Raw genomic sequence first — 19,340 nt, 5'->3', positions numbered from 1 at the left:
CTCTGCAGTTATTTGGAGGCGTGTTTGTCAGCTTTCTGACATACTCATGGAGGATCCACTTAGAAAGCTTACATTGAGATAGATCTGAGTAAAATTTGTGAATTGATTTGTGCTGGCCAGTATGAAAACAGAACTGCACTTCACTGAGCTACCATTCAACAAGGGAAGAGCTGTTACAGGGCAGAGGGGAAAGAGGAGACAAGGTACAGTTTTGCTCACACAAACACAATACTGATTTCACAGATTTTATTATTCAGCTTCTTCAAAACTCAGCCAGTGACAATCTTGTCCCTGAAGCCTGGAGACTCACAGTTTAGATTTCGTTTTTACAAAATTGTCTCTGTAAACAACAAATGTTGATACAACAGATAAGTTGTTTTTTCCTCTAAACCTACAGAGACAAGTCAACCTTATTCCTAATTCTGCAGACACAACTGTTTCATACAGTGTCACTAGAGAGTGATCAAACTCCAGAACAGGATCCAGGGATGTGATCCAGGGAAGTCAGCCCTCTGAGAAAGCATCAACTGGAAACTTCTGGAGGTCCCTTCCAACCTAAGTGATCCTACAAAGCATCATGGCTGAGAACACAGGTAAGAACTTATTCCACCGATACTCTGTATCCACAACTGTGTTTGCTGGACCCACAGCTGACAGACAACTCACAAACACTTGAGTTAAACTTGTTTTGACAGAAGTGTTTCCTATACTCAGCTCCCGCCCAGCCACCTGGAAACAGCTCCTGAACTGTGCTATCTCCAGCATTGTATGTTAAAGTGAACCACCATCAGTTTTCTGGTCACTTTAATGTGCTGGGCTGCAAGTTAAGGCAATCTAGGGGTGGCTTCTGTCCATGCCGTGAAAGCAGAAGCTGGAAGAAGGACAGAATCATGCTTAGCTGCTGGAGGTTAATCCCTTTGAGCTCTAGAGGCTTGGAAGCATTATTGTCTCATTCTGGAGAGTGCCAACATACAGTCACACCTGTAGGGACAGTGCTTGTAGATTAAGGGTAAAAGGCTGTAAAGGCCCTATCAGTGCCAAAGGCATCAATCAGTCTCATTAGTAACACCAAGTCAAGAAACTTCAGAATACTCTCAAAGTGCTAAAACAGCATCCAGGTAACCCGGGTTTGAACCTCCTGTCTGCTACGAACTTCTCATCCTCCTCAACAAGTTACTTAGGAATTTGATTCTCAGATGTAAATAATGATTTTTCCCTGCTTCAAAGAGTAATATGACACACTCATCATATAGGAAATGCTTATATACTCCATCTATCAAGGTCGCAAAAGCTGGGAAATTAACTCCACATTCTGCACAGCATGGACAAATACTGAACACGGGAAATGACTAAAACAACAAAATATGAAACAGGAGGTTGCATGGGATATGTCACTCCCTACTCCAGCAAAAGATGTACACATGAGGACAGCTTACATTTTATTATCTCTATTTTATGGTGCATGGTTGTAGCTATACCAGTAGGTGATGGTTTACTCTCCCATTACAGTTATAACTAAATTGACAAGACCAAACCATTTCATCTTCATGATTTCCAAAACAACGTCTTAAAAATAAATAATCTAGGTGTAATCAATGGTAGACTACTGACCATGTGTTTCAGCTCAAGGGCTCACACATTTCTCCACAGAGCTACTCTGGCTTCCCACCTCATGGCCAGCAGAATCAGTCCCAGCCCAGGTGAGGTGTTGAGTGCAGGTTCTGAACAACCACAGCCAGCACCACAAGTGAGGCTTCTTGGCAAAGAAAGTGCAACCAGTTTCACTGCAATGGCCTGGGAAGTTGCAGCAGAGTTGTATCATCTTAATGCCCACTGAAAGGATCTGGAAAAAAAAGCTGGGAGTACAATAAGGATTTACTATTGCATTCACAGAACAAGGGTGAGGGCACTAGTGAAAAAGAAAACTTATCAAGATCTGTAGTATTTTACTTAAGCAGCCTATTTATGCTGCACTTCAGAACTACTCTTCCTTCATTTGTACAAGGCCCAGAAGAACAGTGCTCTCACTTGGCCTGAGCTGGAGGTGATTCTGCCAACAAAGCACACAGACACTGCACAACACAGTGCACTAAAGAAGACAACCTGTCATCGGCACATGGATCGGCTTCACATTGGAACTGAATCCTTAGCTCTGATAGATGGGGAACAGTAATACATCTCCACAGCTTCACCTAAGGGCTCAGCTGCAACCTCACCAGGCAAGAGAACATTAGCAAAGGGCTAGTTTGAGCCAGTGTGGCTGGGAAGGGCAGTACTGCTGTGCTTAGTGAGCAGCCGGGAAAAGGGCACCAACTTTCCTTGCAGTGTCTGCTGGCTCCTTCCTAGCTCCTACTGTGGAAAGTTCTGCAGCTGCTGGGAGGAACCTATTCGCATAACAAAGCGCCTTTCAAAAGCAGTACGGGAGGGTGGAAAGAATATGAAAAAACACTCCAAGCCACTGACAGCTACAGTTAGTATTTTTCAGCACTGCCTAAAAGTCTCAGGTGAGGATCAGGACTCATATATGTTACATAGAATATAAACACTGGTGTCTCCCATTACCTTCCTGTTGGCTAAAGAACATACATTTAGAAAAATCATGCAAGAAGCAACTTTAGCATACCCATGAGCACATTTTTAGGACACTCATACAATTAAGTTCTCAGCTGTGCAATAAATGAACTCGAGGCATAAAAGACATTCAGGAGCTTTTAAGGAGCCTGAACTCCAACAGCTTGCAAGCAAGCTGTAGGCATCCATGTATTGCTGGTTGGCAAAATGCTCAAGCGAACCAGCAAAGTATGACTGCAGCCCAAGAAGTCAACTGTGTCCTGGGCTGCACCACCAGAGGTGTGGCCAGCAGGTCGAGGGAAGTGGTTCTGCCCTGCCCCTCTACTCTGCTCTTGTGAGAGCCTACCTGAACTGCTGCATCCAGCTCTGGGACTCCCATCCTAAGAATAATATGGATCTGTTGGAGTGAGTCCTGATGATGGCCATGAAGATGCTCAGAGGACTGGGGACAGGCCGAGAGAGTTGGGCCTGTTCAGCCTGGAGAAGAGAAGGCTCCAGGGAGACCTTAGAGCACCTTCCAGTACTCAAAGGGCTGGAGAGCTGGAGAAGGATTTTTGACAAGGGCACGTAGTGACAGGGCAAGGGGGAATGCCTTTAAACTGACAGAAAGGAGGTTTAGATTCGATGTTAGGAAGAAATTCTTTACTGTGAGGGTGGTGAGGCACTGGCGCAGGGCTGTCCAGAGGAGCTATGGATGCCCCATTCCTGGAAGTGTTCCAGGCCAGGCTGGATGGGGCTTTGACCAAGCTGGTCTAGTGGGGACTGGACCTAGATGACCTAGATGATCTTTACGATTCCTTCCCACCTAAACCCCTCTATGTCTCTATGATCCTGATGGATCAGGAATTCAATCCCTGATCTTTCACTTCATCAGCTATAGAAATCAAGACAATTCTGCCTTCCCTGGTGAGCTGTTACATAGTCTCACTTCATTGCAAAGCGTGCACTTAAAAATATACTGATGAGCACCATGAGACATCTTAATCAATGAAACAGGCAGCAAAAGGTCCTTGGAGCTTGAGCTGTAATTCCAGGGAAAAGAAAGCACTGGACTGCTGGTGAAAGACTCCCAAAAGGGAAACAGGAGACTTGCAATGAAAAGTCTACTACAGATATTTTTTTTCTGATCTGCCTTTAAGTGTTAAGCTTCTCCTGCAAGACTATCTTTCCTTTGAAGCACTTGAAATTCCTAGGGCTAGGAACCATAGGCTGATATTTTTGTTCTACAGAAATAAACACCTGGCTTGTGAAAGTTACACAAACTCCATTTGTTGTAAGAAAATGTCCAAAAGGATAAAATAAATCTTTGCCTCTTCAAAATCAAAGGAGGAAAGAAAGCATCATCCCCACCTTCCTTTCAGTGGCTCCAGGCTTACCCCTAAAAATTTTACTAGTGGCAAAATAGTTTTGCCTCTCAGCCAAACCACTTCAGTTATGGAAACTGCAAAATGGCTCAGCTTGTCTTTCAAACAGGAGGAGAGTTGGGAGAGAGATGTCAACTTACAGCATATTTCAGTACTGTTTACGTTTTATGCAGTAAGCAGGTACACTCTCCTCGTGTTCCTGATCACTTCTGGAGGAATAACCTGCCCAGTAAAACACCAGGGTCAGCATACAGCCCATCACAACCACTCTGTTAGAGAAAATCCCCCATCTATCTCTGAACAATAAATTCTTCGCTTTTCTGCTTAATGTTACTCTTCTGGGTAAAAAAGAATTCAAGGCTCAGAGACATATTTTTGCGTAATAAGGTTATACATATGGATTCAACTTAGCTAGGAAATGTCAACTTAAGGCTTGTCTTCATGAGGAAATTTACTGTAACTAGTCTACCAGTATAATTATACTGCTGTAGTTCTACTGGTAAAATTCCCCTGTTGAGCCTTATTCATAACAACAGCTGCCTTTATGGTTTGTTTTTGTCGACTATGCCAAAAAAGGCCCCTGCTCCAGAAAGGCCACAACAATTTACAGGGGAGGAGGGGAATGAGCTGTGCCAGTGCAACTGGAGCAGCAGAAAGAATAACAGTCTAGAAATGGCAGTATTTCTGTACACTAATGAATTATTTGCTACCAAAAAAAAGGTGAAATACTGTAAGAAAACTATGCTGTACATCAGATATCATTGCAGGTAAGGTATGTGCCAGTTTCATGCCACATTTCATAGCTTTGGTAAAGGCCCCCAAGCCAGACGTGGTTCTGCATCAGCCCCTCCGTGTGCATCCTTTTGTTCTTGCCTCCTCCCCAAATGCTGCAGTGCATTTTTCCCAGGAGTACTCTTTCCCCCCCATTCCCTTATAGGAACGATGCCTTGCAGCCCAGCAACTGCCCAGGGCCCCTTGGGCTGACCCTCCAAAACAAACGGGCATTTAAGACCAGTCTCCCTGGTTTACAGTTTGCATCTCAAGGACCAGGGATAGCTGGAAAGCAAAGAGCACTCTTTGCAAAAAGGATTTTAAAACAATTGTCCTTCACTTCAGCAGTGCAAGAATGCTGAGCTAGGCAAAACAATGAGCCATCTGTGCACTCTTCCCTCCTTCCCTTGTCTGTATCCTCTGGGCTTAAATCAGAGCTCCCCAAGAATGGCCAAGTCCCCCTTCACCTCCACCCACCCTGTTTACATCCTGAAAAAAACCAGTTTTCTGGCCTATTTTTTTTTCTTTTTGTTCTTAAGAGCCCTTGCAAAATCTTCCTTTAAACCGCAGCCCTTTGTCAGGTGGTATCCCATCTACCCAGCTTTGTCAAGTGATCAAAAAATGCCTCCCACCAGTGATCCGTTCCTTGTTTACCATCCCTGGAGGCAGAGTGGCACTCAGAAGCCCTACTCACCCCTTTGTCCAAGGAAGGCAATACCATCTGAATGGGAGACCACCAAGATTTGCAGCCCTCTTTTGTTAGCCTGGTGTCACTGCCTATTGGGCCTTGATTCAAAATTGAGATGACAGTAGAGAGGCAGCTGAGTTAGGTCATCACCACGGAGTTTCCAGCTTAAGAGAGAGAAACACCAGTAGCTCAAATTTCAAATAAAATTGGTAACTTTATTATCAGTGGTCATTTGTTGTTACAATTGTAGCCACTGCCTCATCAAGAAACATGCACTATTCTAGCAGAAGTCAGGAAGGCATGTTCCCAACACTAAAAATGCATTGAGGAAAAAAAAAGCAGATTATGAATAACAGCATTTGGATCTATTTCTTCAAACATTCATTTTGTTAGTATCTCTATACCAGGCAGCAAATGGATTAAAAAATGTCAGCTACCCTTTGATCTCACAGCTGGAATGGCTGCACTGCTCAAAAATGTCCCACTGAAAAAAAAGCTGACTATTTTTTAATTCTTGATTTTTAAAACATCCTAAACAGATCTTTATCACATAAAGCAATCTTTCACTCGAAGACCCAGTTTTGATGCCCAGTCACTTCTCTTCCTGGCAGACTGAACTCGCTGGGAGAGCAGAGCCTGCAAACTCTCCCACATCATTCAGCACTAACCCAGCTCAGAGATCAGAGTAAGGAAGCCCTGTCTTGGATCAACTCTCCTCCAATGGGCCAAGATCATAAATGTGGAAGTTCTGTTGGCAAAAAAACCCCATAACATCATCCAGTTTGAGCACTATGCCCCTTCCTCTGCATGGCAGCAAGAGGCTCATCCTACCAGGATGCAGGACTGGAGTGCAGACACACTACCGACAGGAAGTGGAGCTTGCCTTCAGTAATGCTCAGCACTAAACCTTCTTCCAATCTTTTTCCCTTTTTTTTTTTCTTTTTGATTGAAAACAGTCGTTCTTGTAAATTCAACTACTGTGCTGTAAACGTTAAATGAATTTCCTTCAATGCTTCAAAAAAACATTGCAAATCTAGCACAGTTCAAGAGAGGTCTCATCCCACAACCCCTGCATGTAAACACAGACTGCAGCACAAAGCAGGCTGCTCTCCATAGGTGGCCTACATGTTTCATTTCATTAAGGGTACTAACTACCTCCAGCAAATGACATTTGGAAGCCAAGTGCACTCTGCCTTGGAGGAGGGAAAATCAGATTTCCCTGTGGTGACCATAGCTTCAGGGGAGGTCTGCCTCCAGCAGTGAAACACAAGCCTTAGAGGGTTCTGGTGCACTGCAGTCACTGGACGGACACCCTCACTGGGGCACATAAATACGCATGATGCTTGGTTTAACTGAGTTTTTTTGTCTGGGAAATAGAGAATTGTACCCTACATGATCACACTTGTGCATATGCTTCTTTACAATGTCTGAACTCATTGGACAAATTCAATCAAGTCCTTCAGAGGAAGAACTGTCCCCACAATGTCGCATTTCAGCAAAGTATGTGAAAACAAACAGCCAGACAAAAGAGAAGGATTTACAGGCGCTCCCAGTAAGCAAGTTTCAGTAGAAGCACACCTATATTTCTAGACACCAGAGCATCCACACAGGTGAGACTTGTTAAAAGTCCCTTCATTTTAAGAAAAGCTCATTCTAACTCATATCTTTATAGGTATGGAAAAAATCTAATCACAAGACAAATCCATTAAAAGACAGATTTTATTGTGCTGTGCAGCTAAACTCTCTTTCCAACTCTGACAGATTCTCAAATAAGCTATCGTTGAAAGAAAATACCTTTTTTTTGGTCACAGAACTCCCCAATTCCATGGCCCCTCCCTTTGCACTCTGCCATGAACCTTCCTCTCTCCCCTCTATCTAAGACAAAAGACCAAATGAAAAACTAAGCACTACATTTGGAGTCAGTCTTTGATAGGCAAACAAGACCTGGGAAGAAAAAGGAAGTCCAGAGTATGGTGCCCACCTTGGACTCTCTCTCCTCCAAGTCCGACCTCTTATACCTCTTTCCTAAACTGATGCTCACTGATATCCTCTTCCATGTAATTCCCTTTAGCTGGGGCAGATGCTCCACCTCCAGCAATGTTTCATCTCTCTAGGTAGACATACTGAACTTGACAAATCTTATCTGAAATATGGATCCACCACCTCTCTCTTAATTTACTGACTTCCAAAAGCTCTTCTGTTTTATCACATTTTCACGAAAACAATGAGGAGGCAGAGTAAGTCTCCACTATTTCAAAAGCGTTCACTGTTACCTTGGAGTTTGGTGTAATATTTCAGCAGTGCTTTAGGCATGTGGTTTATAAAGCACTTAGGGACCCATTAAATAGCAAAATTTAAGGCTAAAGGCTGGCAAGCTGAGGGCAGTGAGCTTTTAAATTTATGAAAGGCTACAGAACTAAGAGGCCACTAAAGTGACAGCTGTCAGCACCACTCCGTTCTATATTCATGCAGGTTCAAAGGAGAAGCCAGCACGCACTCAAAAGAAAGAGAGCACTCGTTCCAACTTCCAGGCTATTTTCTAAATACTCTTTTCAAACTCCTTTTATACTCAGAAAAAGCCTTCCAGAAAACATCCACCCCTCTGCAAGCCTTGCATTGGTTACCTGATCCAGTTTTGAGCTCCTTTTTCTTCCGCCCAGCTCTAACAAGCATCCTTGCCCTTTTACAAGTTAAGGTCATTCAGAGGATCTATACAAGCAAGCAGAACACAAGCTGGACTGAAGATCTTGAAAGGCTCATGCTTACCCTCACCTTTAATAGGGAGGCACCACCCACAGAGACAACACGTTATCCCGGCATGCACCGCTCCCTCCGGATCCAAATGGAAAGCAGCACAAATCAAAAGGACCACAGCAAGTTGGAACTTGTTGTCTCAGCGGGTGGTACCCTGCATCTGTAATAGAGATGAAGGCAGCTGTAATCTCTCCGGTTTTATGCAAATGAGATGCTGCACTTCAGCTCCTGGCTAGGGGCCAGGAAAAAAAACAAAACCAAAAAACCCCAAACCCCACCACCCTTGTCAGTATGAAGCTGATGTAGTAAACATCAAAACACAGTTAGCATGTCTCTTTGCGGGATGTGGGAAGGCCACAAATAAAAATCTTATCTCAATCTATCCATAATTTAAGCCTTACTTTCTGCTGCAGCTCTGAATTACAGCCCTGCAATTTTAATACAAATAAGACTATTCAAGGTGTTCAGGAATTCTATCACATCATGGTTTTCACTTTCCATACACTTCTTTAAAGTGTCAGGAAAAAGGATGAGCACTCAAACTACAAAACAGTTAAGTGGAGATTCAACCTTGGCCTTAGAGCAAACTGAAGACAGAAGCCCATCTGGGAAAAACACATTTTCCTTCTTAGTTCCTGGACAGCCCTGCAAACCTGTGCCAGCACAGTCTGGGGCTGGCATACACTGTTGCACCACAGTAACACAGAAGTACAGAATGGGTAAAATTGGAAGGGATCATAGTGTGTCATCTGGTCCAACCTTCCTGCTCATGCGGGGTAATCCCAGAGCACATGGCACAGGATTGCATCCAGACAGTTCTTTAATATCTCCACAGCCTCTCCGGACAATCTGTTCCAGTGCATGGTCACCCACACAGTAATTCAGCTCTTCCTCGTCTGCAGGTGGAAGTTCCTGTACATCAGTTTCTGCCCGTTGCCTCCTGGGTCAGAGACTCCCGGGGCTGCTGCAAAGGCAGCACTCATCAGTAGCTGAAGCTGGCACTGCCACTGATGGAGTCGGAGTCCAGCTATGCCTGCTGATGTTGCCCTCCTCATGCACCTGTCCTCCTCCAAGGAAGAAGTTATCATCATGTTGTAAACTGCAGGAATACCTTGACCTTGTTCATGGCCTGGCATCAGAGCATGAACCAGCAACTGCCAGGTGAGGCACTGGCTTTGTGCAGACACACAGGGACACGGTCCTTGCTGCTGGCATTGCTGTGGGCAGTTGCTGCCAGCAAGGGGTGGAGAAGAGTGCAGGACTCAGCGTCTCCTCTCCCACAACTGCACTGGCCACATGATTTCTGTCAGCACGCTGCACACACTCACCACTGCAGTGCAGAATCTCTTCAGAATGCAACAGTCCAAAACAAAAGGCCCTACGTTAACCCTGCTGAATAGATTCAAGAAGTTACACATTTGTTTTGATTTGAAAGAAGATAGAAAAAGCTAAAAACAGAATATAATGTGCAAAAACATCCTGGAAGGATTTCTGCTGCCACTCAAGTTGTGCAACATGCTGAACTGGAGACTTATTTCCATGCAAGCAGCTTGGCATGAAATCCCACTGAAAGGCCTGTGGTTCCCTAACGCTGTCATGACATCATGATTTAGGATTTTTAGAGCTATCAGCCCAGCACAGCTGGTGTCATGGTTGCCATTATACTATGAAACACTGAGGAGTATTAAACGAAAAAGGTTTCCTTGTTTCAAATTCTTAGATTTCTTCCATCTTATTCTGCAGATTCTTAAAACCAGACTGGTTCTGTAAGCAGAGTACAGCTGATACATAAGCAGAGCAGGAAACAGTGCTGCTTTAACTGAAAATAAATCTGTCAACAGGGAGGCACCGGGAGAGCTCCACTTCAGACTTTTCAGGTTCTTATTAAAAAATATAAATTAAAGTCAACATTTTCACATTATTTGCTACATCTGTTTGCTATTCCATTATAAATAAAAATACAGGGGCCTCCAATTCAGTGTTAGTTCACCCAAAAAAATCAAAAAGTCCTTTTCATTTAATACTGCATTATAATTGTTCTAGACTGTACTGTATTACCACAAGAGGTCCACAAGAAACAAGCTCTGCATTACCCAAACTGGGCAATTAACAAGACCTTTGGCAGTATACTATCCTTCCCTTTCTAAAGCATGAAGGACAGTAAGGCTATGGAAGCACATCCCTGTTGTAGGAACCTTGCTGACTGTCACAAACAGATCCAGCTCTGCAATCTTTGTAGACAGCTGGGAAACGAAAAAACCCACAAACCCTTTCCTGTCTCCAGAGGCCAGGGCAACTGAGTGGAGTTCAGTGCCACACCAGCTTTAAAGGAAATATACCAAAGATTTAAACAACTGCCCTGCCACCGCATGCTCCTGCCAACCATTCCACGGCACACTTTACCTGGGACAGCAGAATCACAAAGCCCTTCAAGCAAAAAAAGAGACTGATTTTCTTAAATAAAGCTTTATTAAATTCCCTGTCAGAGAACCAGAACCTCCTGAGTGCATAGGAAAATCCACCACATTGCTGCAATGTGCACCCAGGGCTGGGCTGGTGACGTGCAGTTCCCACGGCCATCAAATTTCGAGAGCAGTTTTAGCAAACAGCAATTGCTCTTGGGAGTGAGAATTGCTGGTGAGTGCTCAGCTCCTTTGAAAATCTTCTCTTAGCCAGTCTACAGTGCTCACATACCAGGTGGTAACTTCAGGTTCAGTGTTTAGGAGATGTGTAGGTCCTGACAGCTCTACCACATAGATAATTGTATATTAAGACTTTTGGACACAAAGGTAGAACGAACCTACTTGACAGGACAAATACTATTAAGCTTTGTAGCTCCAAGAATGAGGCCACATTAAAGGTGACAGACTGCAGACAGCTGATTATCTCAGGGCAAGTGACACAGGGACACAGTGCTGTGCAGCTGGGGACGCTGTTCCATGCACAGAGAGAAGGGAAACACACACCTGAGTACACACTGTGTACTCAGGGCATGGAGAATAATTTGATCAATCTGAGCCAGTCTGTGCTGAAGAGGTTGCAGCCAATATCCCCAAAGCAGCACAGCAATGATGACTCACATTTGCTTGCGGTGCCCAGCTGCGGCAGCCTTCGGGGTTGCTTCGGGGTGCCAGGGACAGCCAAAGCACACCGGCTCCCTAAGCCTCCTTCCAGGATCATGCACATGCAGGACATGGGGGACTTCAGACCTCCTAGAGCACGGCACAGACTTTGCTCCTGCTTCACTCAGCAGGTCTTGGAGATTACCTGCAGCCTGTGTCTAGAGATGGGAATTTAATTCCTGTGGCCTGCAACCAGCAAAAGGCACATTCCACTATCTCAATCCAAATTTCCAGACCAAACTGTAAGACAGTATGAACCGATAGGAGGTCTCATGCCAGGAAGTTATTTAAAGTTCTGACATTCCACTTTGATACTTTCAATCTTCCACTCCCAAGTTTTCCACTAGAGAAGCACAACAGGTTTTGGTATAGCAGACAGGTTTTGGGAGTGAGAAGCCAGAGCATGTGCCAGCACCAAGGAGGCTGTGTCCTTAGAGAATTTGCTTCTTCATTCATAAAAACACAACACCCTTTATATCTTCAGCTGAGACCCTCATGTACACTGCCTGCTCTCACCCAAAACCATCAGGAAAGAGTCTGAGCAGAGAAGAGTTTATCCATGGGAAAAACTCAGGCTGACAAGTCACCAAAGAGAAACAGGCAGCACAGCACTTACTCCCTCCAAAACTAGTCCCATCACAACAAGGAGGGCAAACACAGGTCATCTAACCTTGGCAACCTCAGATATCTCAGCATCAAAGATGAAATATCATGATCTGTCAACAAAGGCACCATGTGAAGGCCTACATGGCCACACTAAGATCTCTTGTGGAAGTGAGAGAAGGAAGCCTTTAACTTCATTTCTTTCACTTGCCCTACTTTTCCTCTGCCCCTGCAACTAAACTGGAGTTTGTTATTAGTAGAAGTGTGGGTTAGATGTCCCAGGCAGATCTCTGAGACATTAGAGTCCTGTATAAACTCCAGACTTGTTTTCTGAAAAACAGCTCTGTAATCACAAACACAAGGAGAAAAAAAAACCAGGAGAAACTGCCTTGAGGAAGGGGTAAAGTTAAACAAACTGCCCAACTGCTGCTGTTGCAAGAGAAGCACTTTGGTGGAAAAAAACTGGTGGCTGAATCTTAACCAAGACAAACCAGAGGAGGAAAGCTTGTGTGAACAAACTGGAGCCTTTGCTGCACCATTCATCAAGGACATTTACCCTGCAACTACAACACAGTGCAAAGACAGTTCCAGTAAACAGTGACAGTAGAGATCTTGTGCCATTTCTGGCTGGTTAAAAAGCCATGTTCACAGCCCCAAAATCATGATGACTTGGCTACTGCTACCCACTTTAACTGGAGTTAAGGAGTAAGGTCAGCTAAAGAAAGACAAGAATAAGGTTAGCTCACACTGCCTGCTTGGTCTAATCCAAAGTGCGTGCTAGAAACTATCCATACCAACAACCCAAGTTAATAATTTAATTACTGGAGAAAAGACAGTCAAACAATTAAGAGTTTTAGGCTTCTGTTACACAAATTGGCACTTTATACAGCAGCCACTGGGGTGGCAGTCTGCTGACAGTAACACTGCTGTGCCAGCAACAGCAAAAATGCCCTTACAGCAGTTTTCCAGAGGAAGGCATTTAACATGCACAGGGAGGGGTCAGGCTTTAAGCGTATGACCATAACAGACTACCGAGTGTGAAAAACACAAGACAGACAGTTAAAAGAAAATTTCCCAACCAGTTAAAAGAAATTTAAACAAAACCCCACTCAACTTAACACTGAAAGGAAATGTACTGCATTCAAAGCCTGCAGAGGGGAACATAGAATTTCTTCTACATACAAGAACAGGCATACGTCATCTTTTGTGAGACCAGGGCTAGGGTGTTGTCAACAGAAAACCAGCTGTTCAAATAATATGAGCAGCATGACAGGGTTTTACCTACACACCGCCAAAATGCAACACAAAACACAACACACAGCTACAGAACTTAAATGACACTTACTCATGTACTCTGTTGTCTCCATACAAGTCACTTAACCCAAAGCTGATGTAATGCCAGTGCTCAGGAACATTCAGTGCTGGGTTTCCCAGGTTTCTGTACATGCTAACATAGTCCAGAGGGTCAGGTCCTCCCAACCTGCATTAAAACCAGAAAAATTCTTAGGTAAGTTCGTTTACTCAAGACAAATGGTAAGTCTCCCCAGGTGCTACAAGAGGTTGTACAAAGACCTGGTTTCAAACAAAAATTAAAACATTCAAACTACCTCTTAAAAAAAAAAAAAAAGAAGAAGAAAAAGATTGAGGAGAAAGGTTAGGTTAAGTCCAGAAAGCTTCAAGCACCGGAAAGCAAAGTACATGTGTGCAACATACTAAAAATGTTTTTAACATTAAAGCATAAAAACCTCTGGAAAATCATATTAAAGCTTCCACAAAACACAAAGAAAATTGAAAAACTATACTAATAAAAGAGCACTGGCTGTATCTGCACTGCAAGCTCTTAATTCAGTCCAGAGGCACATACCTCAAAAAAAGTGATGCTATTCCTCAAAGCAGAATTTGAAATGGCTACGTTTTGAGGAGAGTAATCCATACTTATGAACATACACAAAGTAGTTAAAACAGTGGAGAAGAAAAACATTGATTCAGTAAAATAAGCACCAAAACTTCTAAAAATACACCACTTGCATTAACCAAGAATGCATAGAAAGCAGCACTGCACCCTCCTCATCAGCATTAGAATGGGCTCCTTAAAAGAATATAACTCAAAAGTCAATGCAGCACAGGCAGGTTATGCAAAGCAGCAATCACCAAAGCCTGCAGCCACCCTTCCCTACAAGGCACAGGGAAGCGAGGCCATGAGCCAGCGGAGAGCACAGCACATCCTCCTGCCACTTGTGTCACCTGTGCAAAGACAGGACAAATCCCCACTGAAGGAAGGAAAACGCTGGACTGTTTTGCTGTTTGCCCTGTCAATCACAGAACACCTACCACAAGATGTTATGGCACGGCTGAGCAGCTGTTTAACCATTTTGTGCCTACAACGCACTCTGTCTTCAGGTAAAACTCTCAGCTGCTCCAAACAAGAAAATCCAAACTCACACAACACCATTCATTGGAACCATCAATTCCTCTCATCTCTATTGTCTGTTCAGACCCTGACACGATCATCTGCAGGTTGCAGGGCATGGCTGTGTTTCTTTCACTAGTCCTGTGGGTTTGTGTATCATCATAAGCCATCTCCATGGCTGGACAGATGGAACCAGCTCTAGTGACAACGAGACACTATTTGAAATCCTCTGCCCTTCTCCTGTTGCCCAACCTTGTCAAGTCTGTACAAAACAGAATATCGGCTTGGGGTACTAAAAGGCCCATGGGCTCTCTCCACAGGTCTGCTGTGCTGCCTTGCTCCTACTGCTGCTGGCAAAAAACCAGAGCAGTTACCTAACATGACTGACTTTACCTAGGACAGCTTCCCCCCTCTTAAGTCACATAAGGCCATCATGGTGGCTGAGACCAGCTGCAGTTTCTCCAGCAGGTCAGTCAAGGATGCAGCCCAGGATATTGGGGCAGGACAGAGTGGGTGAGCAGCTCACCCCCAGAAGCGGCACAGGTGTCCATTGCCAAGGGCTACACCAGAACCATGCAGCCTTCTTGTATGACAACTGGCATCTTCATGGCATAAAAGGCAAATCGGTGAGCAAACATGGCGAACATGTGTCAGACACCAGGATGGAGCTGAGTCTTCAGCAGACACCTGAGAAAACATGTTCTCAAAGTCTAGCAATAGTTTGAAACACTCAAAAACCAAGTCCCCTCTGACACCCTTTCCTCACCTGTTCCATTTCACTGGCATCAAGTCACACTGGAGGCTGAGATCTCTACCAGAAACACCCATTCAGGTGGCTCTGTTCAGAGCACGGCACCTATGTCCTGAACAGTGCTCAGTCTCCCAGGGATCCATGATGGAAGCAGCCAGATGGATGCAATTCCAGCCAGGATGGACACTCACCCTTGAGGAGCAGCAGTGCACAGCAGCAGCCACACACAATTATTACTGGACTGGGAAGACTCCAGAGTGAGGGAGGTTCATACACTGACCAGTGTGAGAAGATTAGTCAGTGGTCAGAGCAGCTGTGTGGGCTTTGTGATGAAGGGATCACTGCTAAGCAACCAGCATCTCCCATATGAAGAAAACCTGCTTCCAAACTGGGTTTAATAACACTCTAGAAGCCAAACAATCAATGCTGCAACAGGCACTCTGACACAAGACAAACCTCTACACTGCCCTTTTCAGGACAGGGACTGTTCCATGAGTACATGCTTTTCCCTAGGGCTACTCAAACATTCTTGTCAGGTCTGATGCAGATGGCAAGTCCTGCCTAGACAGCACCAGGCAAGCCAGACACCTCTCCTTCACTCCTGCCAGCAATCCTGTGTTTGCCTCCAAAGGCCAAACTTCTCTGGGGAACTGCAGCACCATGCTACCCAAGAGGTGACCACAGCAATGCAGCACCAGGGAGCCTGGAGGAGCTGAGCTCAGTCTTGCCTAGAGTTCACTACCAACTGCTGCTCAATGATCCCATCACACCATCTTTACTCACTGAGAAATGCAGTAGGCTTGGAAGAGACGTAGACTAAAATCCTGCAGCGGCGACTGATTAAATTTTGAAAAATACATAGCCGAGCCATACACCTATCCCAAAACCGCTGCAACTGCAGGAGCATCCCACATGAGCTTTAAGCCAGCTACCTGCAGCACATAGTAACACAGGAATGGCATAATGCTCACCAAAGGTTAGTCAGCACAGATATTCATCCAGTTTCGGTGGCAGGTTTTACTGCTCTAACATCGGCGCTGCTGTGGTACATCCTCCCGCCCACAGCCGTTGCGGCAGGCATCGACCTTGTATCACAATCTACATATCAGTACATGCACTCACACAAAGAGCTGGAAGCGTTGGAGGATTTTATTAGGAAGAGCCCAACTTCAAAGCCAGAGGTACAGTACAAATTTGTTACATTCTCTATTCATGGAGCTCATTCAGGAGCAAGAAGGGCTGCCTCAGGGGAAACCCTGTATTTGCATCTGCACCAAGAGTCTTCTTTTGACTGATGTTAAGAGTGCTCTGAAGTTTCTGTGGAAGGAGAAATGCACAATGAAGAGAGGAAAGAGACCCACAATGGAAAAAAAATTGGAGAATTCCTAATTCGGTCACCCTGGAAAGCCCTTAGAGTATTGTTTGTAGTCACTTCCCAGTAGCTGACCATAGGACTGCTTTTCACAGCTACCTTTTGACAACCCTTCAGAAGTAGTCTGTGATTCCCAAAAGGCCACAAACCACAGCTCAGGTTTTTGAGTATATGGCCTAAATTTAAGACGTGATAAAAAACCAGTAGTCCAGCCCAAATTATGCCTATTTCAAAACCTATCACAAAGGAAAGAACAAATTTTATTTTTTCACTAGCAATTCTACGCAACAAGATATTTCAATCTGAGATATTCTACCACATTCTATAATAAAAGTGGACACTGGATATCAACAGAGAAACTCCATCTTGGTGCATGGCCTTCACAAACACAGCCAGAAACTCTTCCAGGAAATTGATTGAATCCCAAACTCTCTCCCAAGATATGCAAATAGCATTTTAAAAGACTAGTTCCATTAAATAATCTACATGGCTAAACCCCTTTATGTAACAGGCATAGAGTTCTGCAGATTCTCCAATGTTACACAGTAAGGATCTGCTCCAATGTGCAAGCCAAAGACTACAACTTCAGCTCCCTGAACAAAAAAAACCAAATCGCTGTTAACTGTGGAGAAACCAGTACATATAATTAAAAGCTGATTAGTGTTACAATATTCCTCCTAAGGCAGGGAACTTTGTTCAACAATTTCCTCTTCTAATCTAAACCAGCTAATAGCTGGCAGCCCAAGCAGGAGAGATTAGCAGAGAGTTGTGGCAGGAGTCATTCTACCAGACTGAACAAAACCAAGCTCCAAGTTTCACCCAACAACAGGAGAGAAAGAACTTGTGGTGTCCACGTAGGCTTCACCTCGCACAAGCATTTCCTGCACAGGACAGCAGTAGGAAGCTCACCTCCACAACAGAAGCTCTCAGCTCTCACTGCTGGCTGAGCTAACAGTTGGAGGAACTGCTAAGTGGAAAACGCCAGGATAAACAGGTCTTCACATTACTTCTTACTTGCAACCTGCCATCACTGCCAGCAGCAATTTTTTTAGTGTTTGAGCTCCAATTGCAGTGAAACTCTAATCAATCCCTTAAGCAAACAAGCAACAAGGTTTCTTCCCAAACAAGGGTCTTTGCTATTCTTCATTACAGACCTAAATTTCCCCACAAATCTTACATCACTATAGTCAGTACTTTAAGCTGTTGATAGAAAAGAAGTGCTGATGTGACTGGAAACTCTTCATGAGTATCTAAGACTAGACATAGGTGTAAACACAGACTGATCAGACCACCACCAAAGTACCAATGTGCACAAATGACTAAGAAATTATATTTTGAGGTCTCAGATTTGCAACATTTTATCCCAGCCCACTGTATCATTTTAATACACTACTCCCCTAAGCAATAAGGGTTAACAGACAAACTTGCTAGAATCGCTTAAAAAACAACACTCCTGTGGACAACTACAGCAACAGCTTTGTCTGTCAGAGCAGCACACAGTGAGGATGTTATTATGCTGTTACTCAAGACTCTAATTAGGTAAAGACATACAGGTGAAATGAACTGTAAATAAAGAAGTTGAGCATTTAATAAATTTTTCCATGTGCTGGGGTAGGGACTGGCCAATGTCAGGTAAAGCAAACACTCGGGCGTTACTTGATCATGTTCCTTAGTCCCAGAAGAGGGGGCTGAGCAGCTAAGCCATAGCAAAAAGCAAAAGGAACTCCTCTTCAAACGGGATTAGACGCTAGACACTTATCTTGATAGCTAAACATCCAAGCACTTCCTTCATGCCACTCTCCCACATAAACAATTGCTGTTCCTGGTGTCAGACAGTGTGTCAGCAGAGACACTGAGCAGCAGATTCACAGTCTGTGATAACACATGGCTACGTAAGGCCAAGAGAAGCTGGCACTGCCCCGCGGGCTTTATGGGTACACACGGCATGTATCCGGCCTGGAGGCTGGAACAACGGGCTCGCTCCGGTCAGTGCCGGCCACACTCGAACCCCAGGTTCCTGGCCAGAAGACAGCACGTTCCTCCTGTCCAGGGGGGAAACTCCAGCCCCTCACCTTCTGTGGGAACACCTCCACTGAGTAACATGCACCCCCTTTTTGTACGACCTGCCCCAGCCGGGGCGTTCATCAGCCACCCCTCACTCACGGGTCCTCCAATCCCCCACAGAAACCCCAATACACCCTCCTGTCTTCAGTGCACACCTCCCTAGACCCCTCTTCCTATTGCCAGCACATTCTCCCCAGGAGCCCCTCCAAACACAGCCCCTGGGCAACCAACTGCATCCCCAATGCCTCCATCCCCAGATCCGCTGCATATCCCCAAAACTCTTGCATCTTACCTCTAACCCAGGACGGAACCCCCAGTCCCTCTCCCCTTGCTGCAACCCTCCCCAGCCCCTCCGCCTCACCCCGAGCAACGTTCCCAGCCCCAAGGCTTCTCCTAAACCTCTCGCACTCCCACTACTCCTCCCAAACCTTCTCCTATCCCACACAAGGCGCCGGCCCCACTACTCGCCCCAGCTCCACGCAAGACCCCGGCCCCATCCAGGCCGCCTCACCAGTACTTGAGGATGGCGGTGACTTGGAGCGGGTTGGGCTGGTCGGGGTAGAGGCGGCGGCACTCGCCGTAGATACCGTGCAGCCCCGGCGGGAACAGCGACGGGAAGGACCCGGATCCGGACCCAGACCCCGAGCCGGACCCCGGCCCGCCCGCGGGGGGCCCCCCGCCCGGCCGCACGCCCTCCATGTCCCGGAGGCGGCTGGTCCCGGCCCGTCCCGGTTGGTGCCGAACCCACTCCGCTCCCGGCCCGGCCCGGCCCGGCCCAAGCGGCTGCGTGGGGCCGCTGGAGGAGGGGGCGGGGCCTACTGCCGGGCGGTGTGAGTGACAAGCGAGCCCCCCCAATGGCGGCGCTGCGCG

The 19,340-nt window shown here is 45.5% G+C and overlaps 1 protein-coding gene across 2 annotated transcripts in view; it reads right to left on the bottom strand.

Moving 5' to 3' along the window:
• The window catches only part of SUFU (SUFU negative regulator of hedgehog signaling), a 91,096-nt gene extending 71,802 nt beyond the window's left edge, over positions 1 to 19,294 (bottom strand). For both annotated transcript variants that reach the window (XM_042019210.1, XM_042019211.1), the window contains exons 1-2: positions 18,982 to 19,294; positions 13,219 to 13,353 (exon numbers count right to left, since the gene is read on the bottom strand). In XM_042019210.1, the coding sequence (XP_041875144.1) occupies positions 13,219 to 13,353; positions 18,982 to 19,169 (323 nt within the window). In that variant the 5' untranslated portion in view covers positions 19,170 to 19,294. The remainder of the gene's footprint in view (positions 1 to 13,218; positions 13,354 to 18,981) is intronic.
• Positions 19,295 to 19,340: the final 46 nt, after the last annotated feature.

Source organism: Corvus kubaryi, unplaced genomic scaffold (genome assembly GCF_017639235.1).
Source record: "Corvus kubaryi isolate FWS band 111438036 unplaced genomic scaffold, C.kubaryi_AGA036_p1.0 138, whole genome shotgun sequence".
Lineage (NCBI taxonomy): Eukaryota > Metazoa > Chordata > Aves > Passeriformes > Corvidae > Corvus > Corvus kubaryi.
This window is presented reverse-complemented; position numbering and strand designations above follow the sequence as displayed.